The sequence below is a fragment of the Gasterosteus aculeatus genome, chromosome 20, assembly GCF_964276395.1.
Source record: "Gasterosteus aculeatus chromosome 20, fGasAcu3.hap1.1, whole genome shotgun sequence".
Classification (NCBI taxonomy): Eukaryota; Metazoa; Chordata; class Actinopteri; order Perciformes; family Gasterosteidae; genus Gasterosteus; species Gasterosteus aculeatus.
Genome location: NC_135707.1, coordinates 18,588,313 through 18,603,903, shown reverse-complemented (window position 1 = coordinate 18,603,903; position 15,591 = coordinate 18,588,313). Strand labels below are relative to the sequence as shown.

The 15,591-nt window shown below is 43.9% G+C and overlaps 1 protein-coding gene across 2 annotated transcripts in view; it reads left to right on the top strand.

The window, feature by feature from the left end:
- The window catches only part of LOC120810460 (low-density lipoprotein receptor class A domain-containing protein 4), a 163,499-nt gene that overhangs the window by 58,576 nt on the left and 89,332 nt on the right, over window positions 1-15,591 (top strand). For both annotated transcript variants that reach the window (XM_040164988.2, XM_078095587.1), the window contains exons 4-5: window positions 12,442-12,624; window positions 12,777-13,098. In XM_040164988.2, the coding sequence (XP_040020922.2) occupies window positions 13,059-13,098 (40 nt within the window). In that variant the 5' untranslated portion in view covers window positions 12,442-12,624; window positions 12,777-13,058. The remainder of the gene's footprint in view (window positions 1-12,441; window positions 12,625-12,776; window positions 13,099-15,591) is intronic.

Genomic DNA, 15,591 nt, shown 5'->3' with positions numbered 1-15,591 from the left:
AAATGTCTATCTGCAAAAAGAGGAGAAGCTGCAATCACATGTCAACACAATGTGATTCAGTTGTTGCTGATTATTTGAGGGGGGGATAATGTTGCCCTGATTACTGTCGGTCGGTGTTAATTGAATGCGGTGGAGAGTGACTTCACAGGAGGGATAACCATGTACTTCAAAATCACACAAAAAGTACACGTTCCGCCAAAGATGGGTGCAATTACGGTCTTTTAACAGGATTAACTATACATGGATTTTATTGTTAATTTCTCGGAAAAAGTCTTCCCATACATACAATGTTTTTTTAAACTGTAAACCTTCTTTTGAACACATGTTTTTCATATTTTAACCTTTTTGGAAGTTTCTTGGAACTTTCCGCCATATCTAGCTACTGCTCTGATCCTATGTTTTAGTCCAAAAGATCAGCAGTAATTGATACCAATTCTAGTACATTTGTACAATACCTTATGGTCTATTTGACTCTAAATGGACCATCATTTACTATTTCAATAAGGAGAGACTTCTTGAATTTAACAATGATTAATTTAGTAGGCATAAATATAAAATAGTGCAAAGTTGGGCTCCATCCTGCCGAAGGATAAAACATGGCTGGGATGCCGGGATAGAATAAGGTATATCCCCCCCTGGAGTCCAGACAATGGTGGTGGAGGAAGAGAAAAGGTTGCTCCAACCTTTGATACGACAGGTTTTGCTGCTGATTGGATTGTCAAGTTGTCCAATGACACCTGAAAGCGCTGAAATGACAACTGACAGCTACAGAGATCAGAACAGTTTTCTCATAAGACTTCTATACATCAGAATTCTTTTTGCAAACAGAGGAGTCACCCCCTGCTGGGAGAATGAGAAAGTTTTGAGAAACCTCCCCATTGGCTCAGCAGAACTGGAGCAATTTAATGCTCTATACTGAATCTCAATGCAATTTTCCTTTATGAAGTTGTTATGTGGCCAAGCGGTAGCAAAAACATTACTACCTCTTAATTTCAACAGATTTAGATTTCTTGTTCACATTCTCTCTGTTGTCCCCCGAGGATGCCATTAGTCTTGAGCTGGGACCCCGTCGCCAACAGCACTGTTGTAAAAAACGGGAGTTGTCACGTTTTCAGAATTTAACTTGATACCAAGGTGACTGTTTGAGCGACATCCTTACGATGGCCTCTACCATATGGTAATTACTCTCACTGCCAGAGGGGAGAGACCAAAGTTCCACAGTCCAGCTTTTAATGTCCCACTTTCTCTGCATTGATGTGCTCCCTTACAAAAAGGTTGAATTTCTCTGTTCACTCATTCTCAATGTGTCTATCCAGGCAGACTTCATTACTGCTTTGAAACCCATCAGATTCTTTTCTGCTTTGAATATTCTCAGCAGAGGGAAGGCAGGTAGTGCCTCGCCAGAGTTTTGAGGTACTTTGGTTAGATACATTTTACTGAATGGAAGAATAATACTATATTTACGAGTACGCCAACCAACCTGACTGATGGATGATGGAATATTGATGGACATAAGAGAGATGTCGGGGTTGAGCTCAACCCCAATAAACCCTAGAAAGAGCCTTTCTTCATTCAGTGTTCCTCCAAGAGCATAGATTTTCTTAAAACATTCTTCAAGATGCAATGCTCGCAGTCTGTTCTCAGTACACTGTGTTTCAAGTTAGCACATCCAGGATTCGCCGAGCACACTACGCAGTGACAGACACTGAGATATTTTAAAACATGACATAGAATGTGTAAATCGGTTTTCCTTGTAGCAAGTGGAAATATGAAAGTGTGTCTTATCCCTGGTGGCGTGGTTCTGATGTCAAAATCTGGTCAAAAGTGGTCGTATGTTTAATGGGCCTAGGCCTCAGATTAGGAGAGTAACCTTGCTCATTAAAAAGGGGAGAAAAAAGGAACCCTTTCTAAAGTACAGTTGCATTGACCTTTGGCTGATAGATGCAGAATGAGATCGGCGTGCCATGGCTGGTAACTCCAGAAGGACTCGGCGCTGCAGTTCTTTGACTGTGTTATTATCAGACTCAGTTTCCTTAGTCAGCTCCTTGTCTCACTGCAGTTTTATTGCTGCTAAGAGACTGAACTGGGAGATAAAGGACTCATAACAAGTTGCTTCATGTAGAGTGTCACCTCCAATGTCCTCTTAGAGCATAATGGAACGACCCATTAGGCCCGACCTATTTACCCCGGCGTCTCTGTTAAGACTCTGTTTCGAAATGTCATCGTGGCCCAGTGCAGTTAATGGCGTGAAGAGCAAAATGGGGTCAAGGAAACTGAAGACGATGTGTGTGTGTGTGTGTGTGTGTGTGTGAGTCGGGAGGGGGCGTCACTTTAAATGGGGAATACTTCGATCAGAGCAGATTTTTCTCATATAAAGCGGAGTGACGTCACTGGTCTTATTGTACCCTTAAACACAAACTGTCTCAGCCACGTAGATGAGTCCACTAAGCTGAGCCTCCAACTCTCTTCAAGTCAAAAGGTAGGAATTGCAATCTCCGAAACTTTCCAACTGGCACCCAAAAACACTAGATTTGTAGATATCGAATAAATGTATCTGTATTTTGGGATAAAACCAACCTTCAACTGAATGTTGAATTTGTCATGACTTCTTTTTCACAAATAGCATTTCTTGTTCCGCCACTTTCTGTGCAACACGGTTGCTCCTTTATAGACTATATATAAATATATAGATATAAATATGAATCCCATTGCTCTTAGCAAAAGCACCGGTTTCCAAATTCAATCCTTCTGTTCTTACCTTTCAAAAATAAAAGCTCTAGCCATATAATAGTCGCATGCAAACATTCTGCTTCTTTTTTCTTTTTGGCATTCATTCGTCACGGCCACTGGTGAGTGAAGGCTTCAAGTTGAATCCATAACTTAGACCCACATTGTGTATGTGCGCTGGAAGGAAACAGACAGACCGAGCTGGGTCCCTCCTGTGTGACTGTGATGTCTGATTTTCTTGTTGCTTATTTTCTCCAGTCGGAGGGAACGAGATGGATTTCTTTTGCGTGACTCTTTTTCTTGGCTCTAACTGCTGATTTTGCACATGCTGTGCTCCTTAGTGTGATCTTTTCATGTTTGTGTGTGTGTCTCTTTATTCAAATATAGCGACATATTCATCTCTTTCCTCTTTGAATGGCATACAAGGTTGTTGCCCATCTGTATTTCTTTTTGTGTATTCAGGTCTTTATTGTAGAAGAAGGAAAAGCATCTGTTCTTTTCAGAGATTTCCTGTAAAGACACCAGAGTTTTATTGAACCGTTTTATCCAAGACTGAACTAATTGTTTTATCTTGATAAGAGCTCATTCAAAGGACAGCCTTTTCACTGTATTTGGCCGTCTTCTGTATTTATTGCTCTCCTCATTGCTTCTTGTCACTGCAGATATATTTTCTGGCACTTCATTTTCCTTTGAATTTTGTTTAAAGGTTTGTGGTCAACTGTAAGTGACCTAAAGGCTTAGAAAACATCAGCGTGTGTATAACGCCGGCTACATCTCCCTGACACTTTTTTCGTGTTCCCACATGAAAGTAAGGCTATATAATCAAATATCAGCTGTCTCATGCAGCTTTGTAAAACGGTTTCTTGTTCTTGATGAATTGCCTTTAACTATTCGAAGTAAAAGTCTGGAGCTGAAGAAATGTTAGTTGAACCAAAGCCTTTAATCACAGAACCTCCGAAAAATCTGTCACTTTGTTGCTTTTCATTTTGAAAGAAATCAATGACCGGATTTACCTGCTAATCAGTTCTTAAAGATCTATATGACATGAACAGATGTACAGACATGAACGGATTTACGAGATAATATTTAGAAAAGCAAGTTAAGTAAAGGTTATTTTTGCTGGTGAGACTCCAACAAGGCAAAGCTAAAGGACCTGATGGCATCAGCCCCAAGGTACGGAAGACCTGCACCATCCAGCTGTCTAATGTCCGCAACATCTCTTCAACCTGAGCAAGAAGCAGGAGGAAGTCCCGGTGTTGTGGAGGACGTCGTGCCTGGTCCCTGTACCAAAGAAGACAACTCCACCTGGCCTCATTGAGTACCGGCCAGTTGCCCTCACATCCCATGTGAGGAAGGTGCTGGAGAGGCTGGTCTTCGCCCACCTTTGACTGGAGGGCAAATCATCTCTGGACCCTCAGCAATTTGCTTACCAGCCTTATGTGGGATTGAAAGACAGAACCATCTACCTGCTGCAGCAAGCCATTGGCTTTGTGAGAATCACTTTCTTTGACTTCTCCGGAGTATGCGGCACCATCCAACCACTGCTGCTGAGTGAGTGCGGGTGGTGGGCGTCCACCGTCTCCTGGTTCACTGACTACCTCACAGGCAGACCACAGTTTGTCTGACAGGGCCGCGTGCTGATGTGGTGGTCAGTGATACTCGAGCCCCACAGGGAACTGTCCTGTTTCCCTTCCTATTCACCTTGTACACCATTGACTTCCAGTACAGCTCTGAGTCATGCCATCTGTAGAGGTTCTATGATGACTCTGCAGTGGTAGGGTGTATAAGGGACAGACGGGAGAGTACAGGGCAGTAGTGGAGGACTTTGTGGAATGGGCCGGTCGAAATCACCTGACTCTAAACGTGGCCAAGACCAGAGAGATGGTGGTGGACTTTAGGGGGAGATGATGTCTCCACAACCAATTAGGGTTCTGGGTGAGGATGTGGACATAGTGGAGGACTGCAAGTACCTGGGTGTCTCCATCGACAACAGACTGAACTGTAAGGCCATCATCAACGCTGTGTACAAGAAGGGGAGTTGACTCTTTTCTTGAGGAATCTTTGATTGATTTAACGTGTGCAGCAAGATGTTGGAGATGTTGTAGACAGACAGTGCTCTGTACTTGGCCATTGTCTGCTGGAGGAGCAGCATTGAAGCCGGTATCACCAACAGACTCAAGTAGCTGGTGAAGAAGGCCCACGATTGGCTGCAAACAGGAGCATTCAGAACGGGTGGTGGAGAGAAAGACACTGAAAAAACAAACTATTGTCCATATCGGGTAACCTGGACCATCCTCTTCACCACCTACTGCAGGGACACGGAGCACCTTCTCCAACAGGTGATCCAGCTGTGCTGTCGCAAGGATAGATACAAGAAAACATTCCTGCCAACTGCAATACGGTTATACAACGAATCACCTCTGACTAGATCCTGTTTTAATTTAATCATAACCAATAACCATTGCACTACTGCTTTACTTTACTGTAATGTATTACCTATTCCACTCCACTCTACATATGTCTATTTCACTCCTATTTCACTAAATCGACTATATATACTTCCATACACTGTATATGAATGGATGAAGTTAAGATTGTGTTGTGTTAAAAAGAAGAGACTGTTAGCCCTTAATCCCAGTCCACGCAGTCCAGTCCATTGGAAACAAGTGAAACATTCCTTCCAGATTAACTTCCCAAAATCTGCACAAAGACTTGCCTTAACTGAGTCCTTGATGACAGTGTTTTTGGAACTTGTGACCCAATCATTTCTTTTCACTTCCTTCAGAGAGGAGGAATCACCACGATGCCAACAACTGAACGGTGCCCGTTTAAAGGGGGCCTTTTCGGAACATGGCAATTAATTATATTTATATAGTATATGCCAAAGTGGAGTGATGTTAGCGAACCACTGTGGTGCGGCGCTGTCTACCATGCCTGTGATTCCACCGGACGCTCTCAGAAGTGCTGTCCCACTTTTGGGATTTCCTCCTTCGCTTTCAGGTCACCATTCTCATGCTTCACACAAGGTCCAGTGTCCATTGAGGCCAAGTGTGGTCAAACTACAGCAACACCGTAGGCCATTATTTTTCTTTTACCGATTTCACTCTGTCTCTCACTGTCATTTAAACTAATAACACAGATTACCGTGACAGACAAAACACAAAAGCCTGTTGTGTGTTTCCATGGCAGCCAGACATGTGGAAGTGGTTAACAGTATCACCAAAGGCAGGCCTGTGCTTGTGACTGTTTAACAAAGTCTGATGTCAGCCAGACCCATCACTTAACGTCCATTCTCACATCTCCTGTTTGTTCTGCTCATTAAAATGTCATCATATATGTTTGAGCCCAGTGTTTATGCCTACAAACAATCTCTGTTTGATACGAGATTAGTCTCTTGATACCTTCGGACTTTTTCCCCCCATCCTTTGTCTGCGTCTGTCGGTCGGGACAGCTAGCCAATCAGCTCGCCGGGAGACGTTTAAAGCGGGCACTTGGAGAGCCCTCGAGGAAGGGCCCTTTGATCAGCCGTCTCTTTATGGAAGTGGAGGCAAATTCTGCTCGATGGCTCTTTTCTCTTCATAGTCATTGTGTTTTTGAGGTTGGCTGTTGGGTTACGGCCTGTACAACAAACACACACACACCCCAGTGGTGAATGTGCTGTCCGTCTGTCGGCACCGCGTCTGTCTGTGTGTCCGGCCTCTAGACAGTCGATGCAAAGCCAGATTACACCCGTCAGTCGGCGCAACACAGAGCCAAAATCAGACGAGGACATGACCAGCTTAATGTGACGATGTTTCATTGACATTCAAGGTAAAAAAATCTAATTCTTAAATCAAATTGTAACTACAGAAACGAGAGACATGGGGTAATTTGATTTAATTGAGAGAAAACAATTATGTGAAGAAAAATATCTGATATTATTTGATACTTATATATCGTAAATACTAGACAAAGATTTACAGAACAAAATAGTCTTTCAATTTACTAAATTGTAAATTTTTTGTTAAATGTTTTAGTGAAGAAATGGTCAAATGCCCACATCATTTGTAACGTGCTGTTACTATATTCTATCAACAAGGTTGTCCTCGTAGCTGCTGGGTACGTCGCGCCTCTGTTGGTTTTACCTCCAATACAAAAAGTCTTCAGCTACAGTCCCGATCTCTCCGATCCAACTGAAAGCAGCATGCGGCGTTTTCGTGTCTGATAAAACGCACACTGGAATGATCTACCACCAGCACAATGGTAGTGCAACATTTTTTTTTCATATGGCTACCGGCAGACTCAATATGCTCCCAAAAATGAGAAGGAAAGTGTTCTCACCCCCGACTAGTGGCCTGCCGATGTCTGATCAGTGGTCATAAGCGTCAAATTGTGAGGCTATCTATTATTCTCATCAGGGACGTCGTGTCAATATACACTTTTATATTGTGTACATCGTCTCTTAAAAATGAACTGTCTCTACAGGATATTTAGGGGTAGGTGTAGTGAATGTCCTGAGTTCTCTCTCCTTCATGTAATGACACAGGTTGGTATGGACCAGGTTGGTTAGGAGTGAGAGTCTTTTGTCTCTCGTACAGAGGCTAGAAGGTGGCTCTATGCCGCTGATACCGCGGCATAAAACTGACTTTCAAAGCGCAAGAAAAGGTAGTATTGGCAAGCTAATTGAGTGGCATCACACCCTGTGATTATTCAACAGTTACTGTGTTTTCTTTCCTGCACACGGCGTGCCCACAGTTTCCCTCATCGTTTGAATCCAGAGACGATCCATATAGTTTTATTTCATATTTCTTTAAGGTCAATACAATTGGATGAGACCCCCCACGTCTCTTGCAGCAGGAGGCACCTTGTATTCCCTCGGCAGCACCAGTTCTTATTCTTAAATTATGATGCAATAACATTCTCAGCATGCTTAATATATTTCGGTGTAACAGATGTGACCAGCTCCCCTGCGTTAATAGTCGGTTCCCCAATCCATGTTTGTCTGACTGCTGTCTCACTGATAAGCACATGTCCCTCTGTGACCCAGCACAGGAGTTTCCCCATATGTTACAATCACGGGCAGATACTACACACAGAAACACACGCCAACACTAATAATGCTATGATGGAAACTCTCCTTACTTTAACAACTCCTGGGAGGTCACAGAGGTCACGTACAGCTTCATAACAGCAAGCTAGTAAAGCAATCAATTATGAAGGTTTGAGCGTAGCTTTTCTGAAACTCAGTCTCTAGAGGCCCCGTGCAGTGTTTCTCGTATTACTGCAGTTCATCTTTTCAAGGCAGGCAGAGAGGATTCGCAGAGGCTTACCCTGCACATCACACACTCTCAGCTAGAACAACATCAGCTTGTCGGGGCCAGAATGGCCAAGATTATCTTTATTTAGTCGTTTACTTTGTGCATATGTCTGACTTATTGGACTTTTGGACTTGATGCCTAGGCGTTTTAGAGGTGTTGCTCATGTAGTTCTTTGTGTGTGTGTGTGATAATCTGCACTTGGACGTAGTCTTCAGAAATACAGGTGCTAAGCTCCAGCTATCTGCTTCTAATCACTTGTTGCCACATAGCTTTTCAGCACAGTGTGGCGTTTGTTATGTCTCTCTAAGAGGGTGGCCATTTCCTTCACGTCAAAAAGGAGGACACTTTGCATGCACGGGGACACGCAAGCAGATATTTGTTTGGTATGATCCGGTTTTAAATTTTACTATGTTTTTCCACCAGATTACATAAAGGTGCATACACATACCACATAGCTAATAAAACATATACAAGATACGGCTCATGACAACGTGCCCTTCCAATTCAGATTACATAGGTCTAATAATATTTGTTATGCTAATTAACATGAACAGGACTGAGCATGTGAGGTGAGAGCTGTCCTATCTGTTAAAATGAGCAGTGAGATACAGTAGTAGTTTGTCCTTTTACACTGTGAAATGAGACACAGCCCGGCCGCCGACCGCTAGCCCCCCGTCAGCCCTGATTTGACGGCGCATCAGGCTCATTTGAATATTAAAATTAGCCACGTGTTGATAAGTCACTACACGAAAATGTAAACAATGAAATTACTTATTTTGACACACATTTTTAGCCAATACGTATTAAACTAACAAGGTAATGTGTCAAAAGGCCGACCTTTTTAGTTATTTTCTCAAAAGGAGGACAAACGAGTGTCCGGCTTGGGCTCCGCCTGCAGCCGGACGGGGCATTTAAAAGCCGGACTGTCCGGCCTAAAGCCGGACGAATGGCCTCCCTACTCTGTAAGGAAGCGTTTTCTTACTGCGCAACACTTTCTCATAGAATTGCTGTATTTCAATATTTCTATACTGGTAAATTAATCTACCATTTACTTTTTGCTTTATAAGAAATTGCTGTATACATTAACTGTATTTCCGAAAGCGTTATTTTCCTGCAGTGTTTACTGTTCTCAGATAGTTTGAGTAACAATCTGTTTCTGTCAGTAGTAAACAGCAGTAGTGAAGACAGATTACGTTGCAGCTTGTTTAGCGGCGGCCTTCTGCAGCTTTGTCCCTCTATACTGAAACTATTTTTCTTCAATCGCTGAGGACGTCAACAGAATTCTTTTTTCATTTTCCTTGTTCTTCTTTTATAAACGTTGCCTCGATGCCGTGGTGTTTTCCAGACCTTTGCCCTTGTTGCTTTCTTCAGACTTACGGGCAGATAAATCCAGAGATTAACAGGTAAACCGTGTCCTCAAATAACCAGAGCGCGGTCAAACACACACCTGGACCCAAACACACGGCCTGTCATGAGGACTTTCTGTCCCCGGGTCACCTGGCAGACAGACAGACAGACAGACAGACAGCAGCAGCGGTGATGCTTGTTGTCGTAGTTCTGGTCCTCAGATGACCCCGCAAACAGACAGCGGGTCAGACTGGACTGACTTAGCCCATAGAAAGAGTCCTTCCTGGAAAGCCATTGAGTGTTTGTGCAGTGCAGAAAATTTCATAGGAAATAGAATGTGATGCAAATAATATCACACATATAATAGAATCAGATATAGTCCGTACTTGGGGACTCCTGAATAGAGCATATGATGTTTTCCTTTCTCCACCGGAAAAGAGTGATTCAGATTTAATGGACACGATACAGTACAGACGTTATCAGTAACTGGAAATATGCACACGTTGTTTAAAAAAATCCTTTTTAATCCCTGCTTCTTGCTTCTGCTGTGCTTTACTTACTAAGTTGGAAAATTAGGTTAATCAATTCTGTGACTTTTGCCCGATAACTTTCACTATCAATAGTTTTATCAGCTGCTTACGTCATCCAGCAGCTGGTCCGTAGGTGTGTAATCACAGACTATATTAGAAGTGGACGGAGTCACACTGACAAAGGTTTTGAAGCCTTCAGTTTGCCTTTTGGCCATTGCATCATGGTTTTCGGCTGTCCCCATTTTATTTATTTTTGAAGTTCCGAGTGGTTTCAGGTCCTTGACAAGGTGTTCAAATGCTTTTGGTACCTAACAGCTGAAATAATGGCTCCTTTAATTGATGTGACTCTATTTGTGTATAGATGTCAGAGTTGATTCTGCAGTGGCTTTTTGCTCTGCGGTTTCTTGAAACGTTTTTGGACAATTCTCTATGGGTTTTTGCATCAATGCGAGATATGCATATCCGCTTGGTTATTGCATTCGTTGTACTCACTTTACACTATGTATTGATATGGTCATATATGTTCAAGTATTAATATAAATATAATATAAATAATATATTTTCTTCATTTGTCCAAGCCTGGAAAACATGAATATATAGTCTTCTCCAAAATTGTATCTCCATATTTGGTGACTAAAGTTAGCTAGTGTTATTAAATGTGTTGGATGCCCCCCCCCCCCCCCCCCCCCCCACACTTTATTCCTTTATCTAAAACATGCATTATCACAAAAGAGTATAAAAGTAAAACATTAAAGTCCCATGGCTTTTGTCATTTATGTTCTCTCTGAATGTCCCAAACTCAAAGAAACTGTCTATTTTATTCCCAACTAGGATGGAAAGGGATTTATTTTCCTTACATACATACAAATACATACAGTCCAAACTACAGTTCAGATGTTTTCGTAGGAATTGCTTTTTTTAAACCCCAAATCCCGAATGGTCGGGTTCTATTAACGCATTATTAAAAGAAAATGTTTTGTATTGCTTAAAGCTGCTCACAGTGACGTCTGTATACAACGTGTCCTTTTGGATTTGAAGATGTCCAATCCAGGAGGAGATGAACAGTCCTTCTTAAGCAACCATTGTTTCCTCATGAAAGTTTGGTGAATGACAATGAAGTTGGTGGTTGTTGTATTTCCCACATCACAACAGTACAGCACCGCTGACATCAACACAACCCAGAGGATGAGTGTTTCTTCTTATACAGCTCAGCATCCAATCTTTTACGCATAAAATCACTTGTCATGACTCTTTGAAGACAGACGGTCCTGATAGCGCCAAAAAAACTGCTGCATCATCAAACTTCTCTTTGCACGTATTCCTCTCGAAATGAAATACAGCCTTTAATCTGTGATGATTCTGCTATAATCAATTAGTCCAAGTATGACAGTCTCCTTTCCTCTTGTTCCCTTTTCTTTCCTTGCCTTCAATTTTGGTTAATTTTCTCTCCTCTCCTCGCCTTCCCTCCCAAAAAGTCATTTCAAATCCATTTCATACGCGGCAGACTTTAGCAAAGACTGCAATGGATTTGTCAGGAGCAGGCAAAATGATGAATCATTGGTAGGGCACACAATGAGGTAAACATCCCTCCGCCGTATGTCACGGCAGCCCAAGCTCTTGCCTTTGCTTTTCTGTTCGGCAGGGTACGAGATGCCATGTGTTCTCAATGCGATAAGACTCGATAAGAATGGGCAAATGCTGCAGAGATAAGAGTAGCTGACTGAGATCTGTCGAGCCTCTCCGAAGCCTCAGACAGGGCGTGTGTTTGTTTACTGTCTGCTGGTTTTACACAAACAAATTCCTACCGTCCTTCTCCCGTTGTTACTTTCCCTAACAACCCCCCACCCCTCCTTTACAATTCATTGTTCTCTTTCTGGTAGCGTTTGTTGTATTTTCCTCTTCCTTCAGGATGTTTGTCTAGTTTGTTCTGTTTCTTTCTCTCTGCGCCACGTTTCATACCTCTGTGTGATCTACGTCTCCTACACCTTTGTTTCATCTCGTAGGTTCTCTGTGACATCAAAAAGAGAACGCTTTTATTAAAGACCTGCCTTCCTCCCCGATCCCCGCATCCCCCTCCGCTCTGCTTCTATTCATGATCCCCAGTCAAAAAAAAGGCACTTTTGGGTTGTAAATGAAGTTTTTGTTGGTTCCTGAGCCGCCGCCTCCTCCAGCCCTGTTTATCAGGCAGACTTCAGAAGTGGCGCGTGGCTCTGTGAAACAGGGAGGCAGCACTTGGCTCTGAGGAACAAAAACCAAAAGAAATCTTCCCCTTTCATGTATGAACCTAGTGGGTGAGAGAGGAACTAATGGGGGCCATGCCAGCCAGCCAGCCACCCACCTGCTGTCCTCTGCTTTTTGTGTGTGTGTGTGTGGATATTGTGTTTCTGTGCACTTGTCATTGCAGACCAGCCACCGGCCCTGTCATGTGCGTTTGCCCGGCTGTATCTAACCATCTCTCCATCTCGCCTGGTGTTTTGCGTATCTCATGCTTTTATTCATTGAGCTTCTCCCCCTTTTTTTTTTTCTCCTTCTCTCTCCAGCTGCGGTGCCGCAGGGAGCCTTGTGCTGAGCTCGGGACTGCACCGGCACAAAAGACACAAGAGGAGTGAAAGAGGAAAGCCCCCGCCACCACGCCAGTGAAAGAGCCCAGAGAGTCAGAGGACACGGCGTGTTGATTAGAGCAGAGTTCATGAGAGGCAGACGGAGAGATATATAGATTACAGGTAAGGGCCAAAAATTCATGCTTACGGCAAAGGTGGGAGGAAAGGGATCAAGCATCCACCCCCGCCGCAACTTCCTCCACCTTCGTCCGTCCTCTCCGAACCCGGATGAGTGACTCAAAATCCACGCAAACCCCTTCTGTGCCCTCCTTCAGTGCGCCGTCACCCCGCTGCCCGAGTCCGCCGTCCCCACTGGCTCGTACTCGCCGCTCTAGAGTGACAACCGCGGCGGTCCAGAGCTCGACAGACGGCGGCCTCTCACTCCTCGCACATGGACTGTTGATGAAGAAAGATGGCAGTGAGACCGGCAGGCGCCGCCCCTTCCTCTCGGCCACCCTCCCTCCCCCCAGCGGCCGTGGCTTGGAGCGGTTGAGGTTCATCCGTTGGCATCCATTGAAGCATCGGCAGCAGTCTGGCAGAACGCGGGAAGGACCAGTATGCAGGAAACTGACCTACCGGCCACAAATGCCTTTAAAGGTAAACACGACTCTTTGAAACAGAAAAATCAGGACATTTTTTTAGGCTTTCCTCGAGGAACCGTTTGAGGGGGATCTGGGTTTGGTGTTTGAGACTTTGAGTTTGATTGAATGTCTCAATCGTGTCCACGACACTCTGGGATCCTAACTCAATGCGAGTCAGGCCGCCTTGCACAAGGTCTGTCCGATCGTATCCCATTGCGACCGTGATCCGCCCCTAGAAGGTTCAGTGTACCCTCAGCGTAGTCATGGTGACACGGTTGTTTAGGGCAGAGATGGAGTTTGGCAATGCAAGAGTTTCTATCTGCAGACACTCAGCAACCAATAAGCTGCTATTGGCTGGTCCCTCTGTTCAGGTAGTGCGGCAGTGATGGCTGCACTGAGACAGTGTGTTCGGAGAATGCACTGAGCGCTGTGTTGTGATTGACCTTTAGGTCCCGCCCCAGAACACAAACTGGCCAATCAACTATCACATTTCCCTTATTTCACAGCAGTAATGAACTTATCCAACTCCATGGAAACAGCACAATCGTGGCAATAGTAGAACAAAGAATAGTTTCATGTGCATGTAATTCCATTAGCATTACATAAAGAAAACATTTTCTTCTATAATTTACAAACAGTGGTGTTTGTAAAATTTCCTCAATGAATTCAATAAGAAAGAGTATCCACATTTTTGATTGGTATTAACATGTAACGTTTTTTGACATTTTTATCCACAAATTATTACCAATATTGAGAAAAATACATTGAATTATGGCTTTGAATTTCTACAACCTTCCTTCTCTGTCAGACTGCATTTAACCCAACGTTTTGAATTTTTGCCATGTGATTGTGGACAGAATTGATGTTTCCTGCAGCATCTAGTCGGTGCCAACAATTTTTTTGATATGTAGAGTTTTAATAATGTCAGTTTTTACATCTTTTGAATACAATACATTTTCAAATGTCTTTTCAAAACTTGTCTCAGGCTACACGTGGGATGTTGTACCATATTAAAATGGGAATCTAGCCACACTGGGGAGAGGACAGCGATGGCAGGCGCTGTGCTGCCCACAGAATTAACCTCCGTCAACCTGAGCGCAACGGTTTTACTCATTAAAACATAATCACTCACGCTGGTTGTGATTACACTGCGACTGGGGTTGAAAGCAGGCTGTGGAACAAATACAGCTCTTCCTTTGGGAAATAACTTCCCTTCGATTGGCCGAACCGCTGCTCCAAGCAAATCTCCAACAGCGCGAGGTACAGAGGGGCTTACAGACCTGGGACCTGGTGACGAGATGAAATCTGTTTACTCTTGGTCAAATGGTGGTGATATAACATCATGAGAATGAAAGGGGAGTTTAGTCCAATCCCAACGGTGGACCTTTTTTTGTCTATGTCTATATGAACAGTGCAGGTTCATTGAGGGTTGGCACTCATGTTCCTGGCCTGATCGTAGCTCTGTTGTTTGTCCTCAAGGGACATCAAAGAAGAAAATAATCAGTGTGGAGTTAGAGAGAATAGGGCTAACCGGCGGCTTGAGGCTAAGTTAGGCGCTAAAAACCATAGCAGTTTTTAATTCTAACTCAAAGAAATAGTCTTTATGTTGTTACATGTATTCTTACTTTGTTCACAATTGAAATTAGTTTAAATTGACCAAAACAGTAGGCAGACACACACACACACACACACACACACACACACACACACACACACGCACACACGCACACACACACATCTACAAACATGGACTCATCATTACGTCTACACGGTGAGATAAAACATGCAGCATCAAAGCAGAAAGCAGATCCCAGTGCAGTGTCTTCCTCCAGAATAAAGCCTTCCCCTGCTTGTTCCCCATCACACAAACACCAAACACATTCATACGCATCATACAACCCTTGAAGGTGATTGATGACATATTTAAAAGCCTTCTCTCATGTCTGCGGATTTTCCCGTCGAATTTCACAGCCTGTCGTCTTCTCTCTGCGCCGCTCCGAGTTGAGGGTTCCCGCTGTGACGCGTTCCGCCCGGACAGAACCTTCACTCCGAACGGGACGGCGTCTCCAAGTCAGACATCTCCCTCTGAGAGCTTATCGAGGAGCCGCACATGGTGACTGGCACATTGACACCTGATTCATTTGCTAAAGGGGTATGCCAGTAACCCACAGCCAGATGTGGACACACACCTGCTTGTCTGATGCTGTTGTAACCTGCTGTTATTACCAGTGTGGTCAGCAACTGCAGATATGGAGAAATCACTGCAAAGCGCGCGGCCTCCTCTCTGTTCAAAGCACATGTGTAACGTAATACAGTGGCTGTGTGTGTGCACGGTAAACAACACCTACGTTAACTGCTATTGACCAGCGGCGTCTAGGTTGGCGTGTTTGTTTGCTACTACTCGATTACCTCATTCACCCACAGAGGCTCCACAGAGGCTGACCACACACACACACACACACACACACACACACACACACACACACACACGATGGGTGTCTGGCCTTCC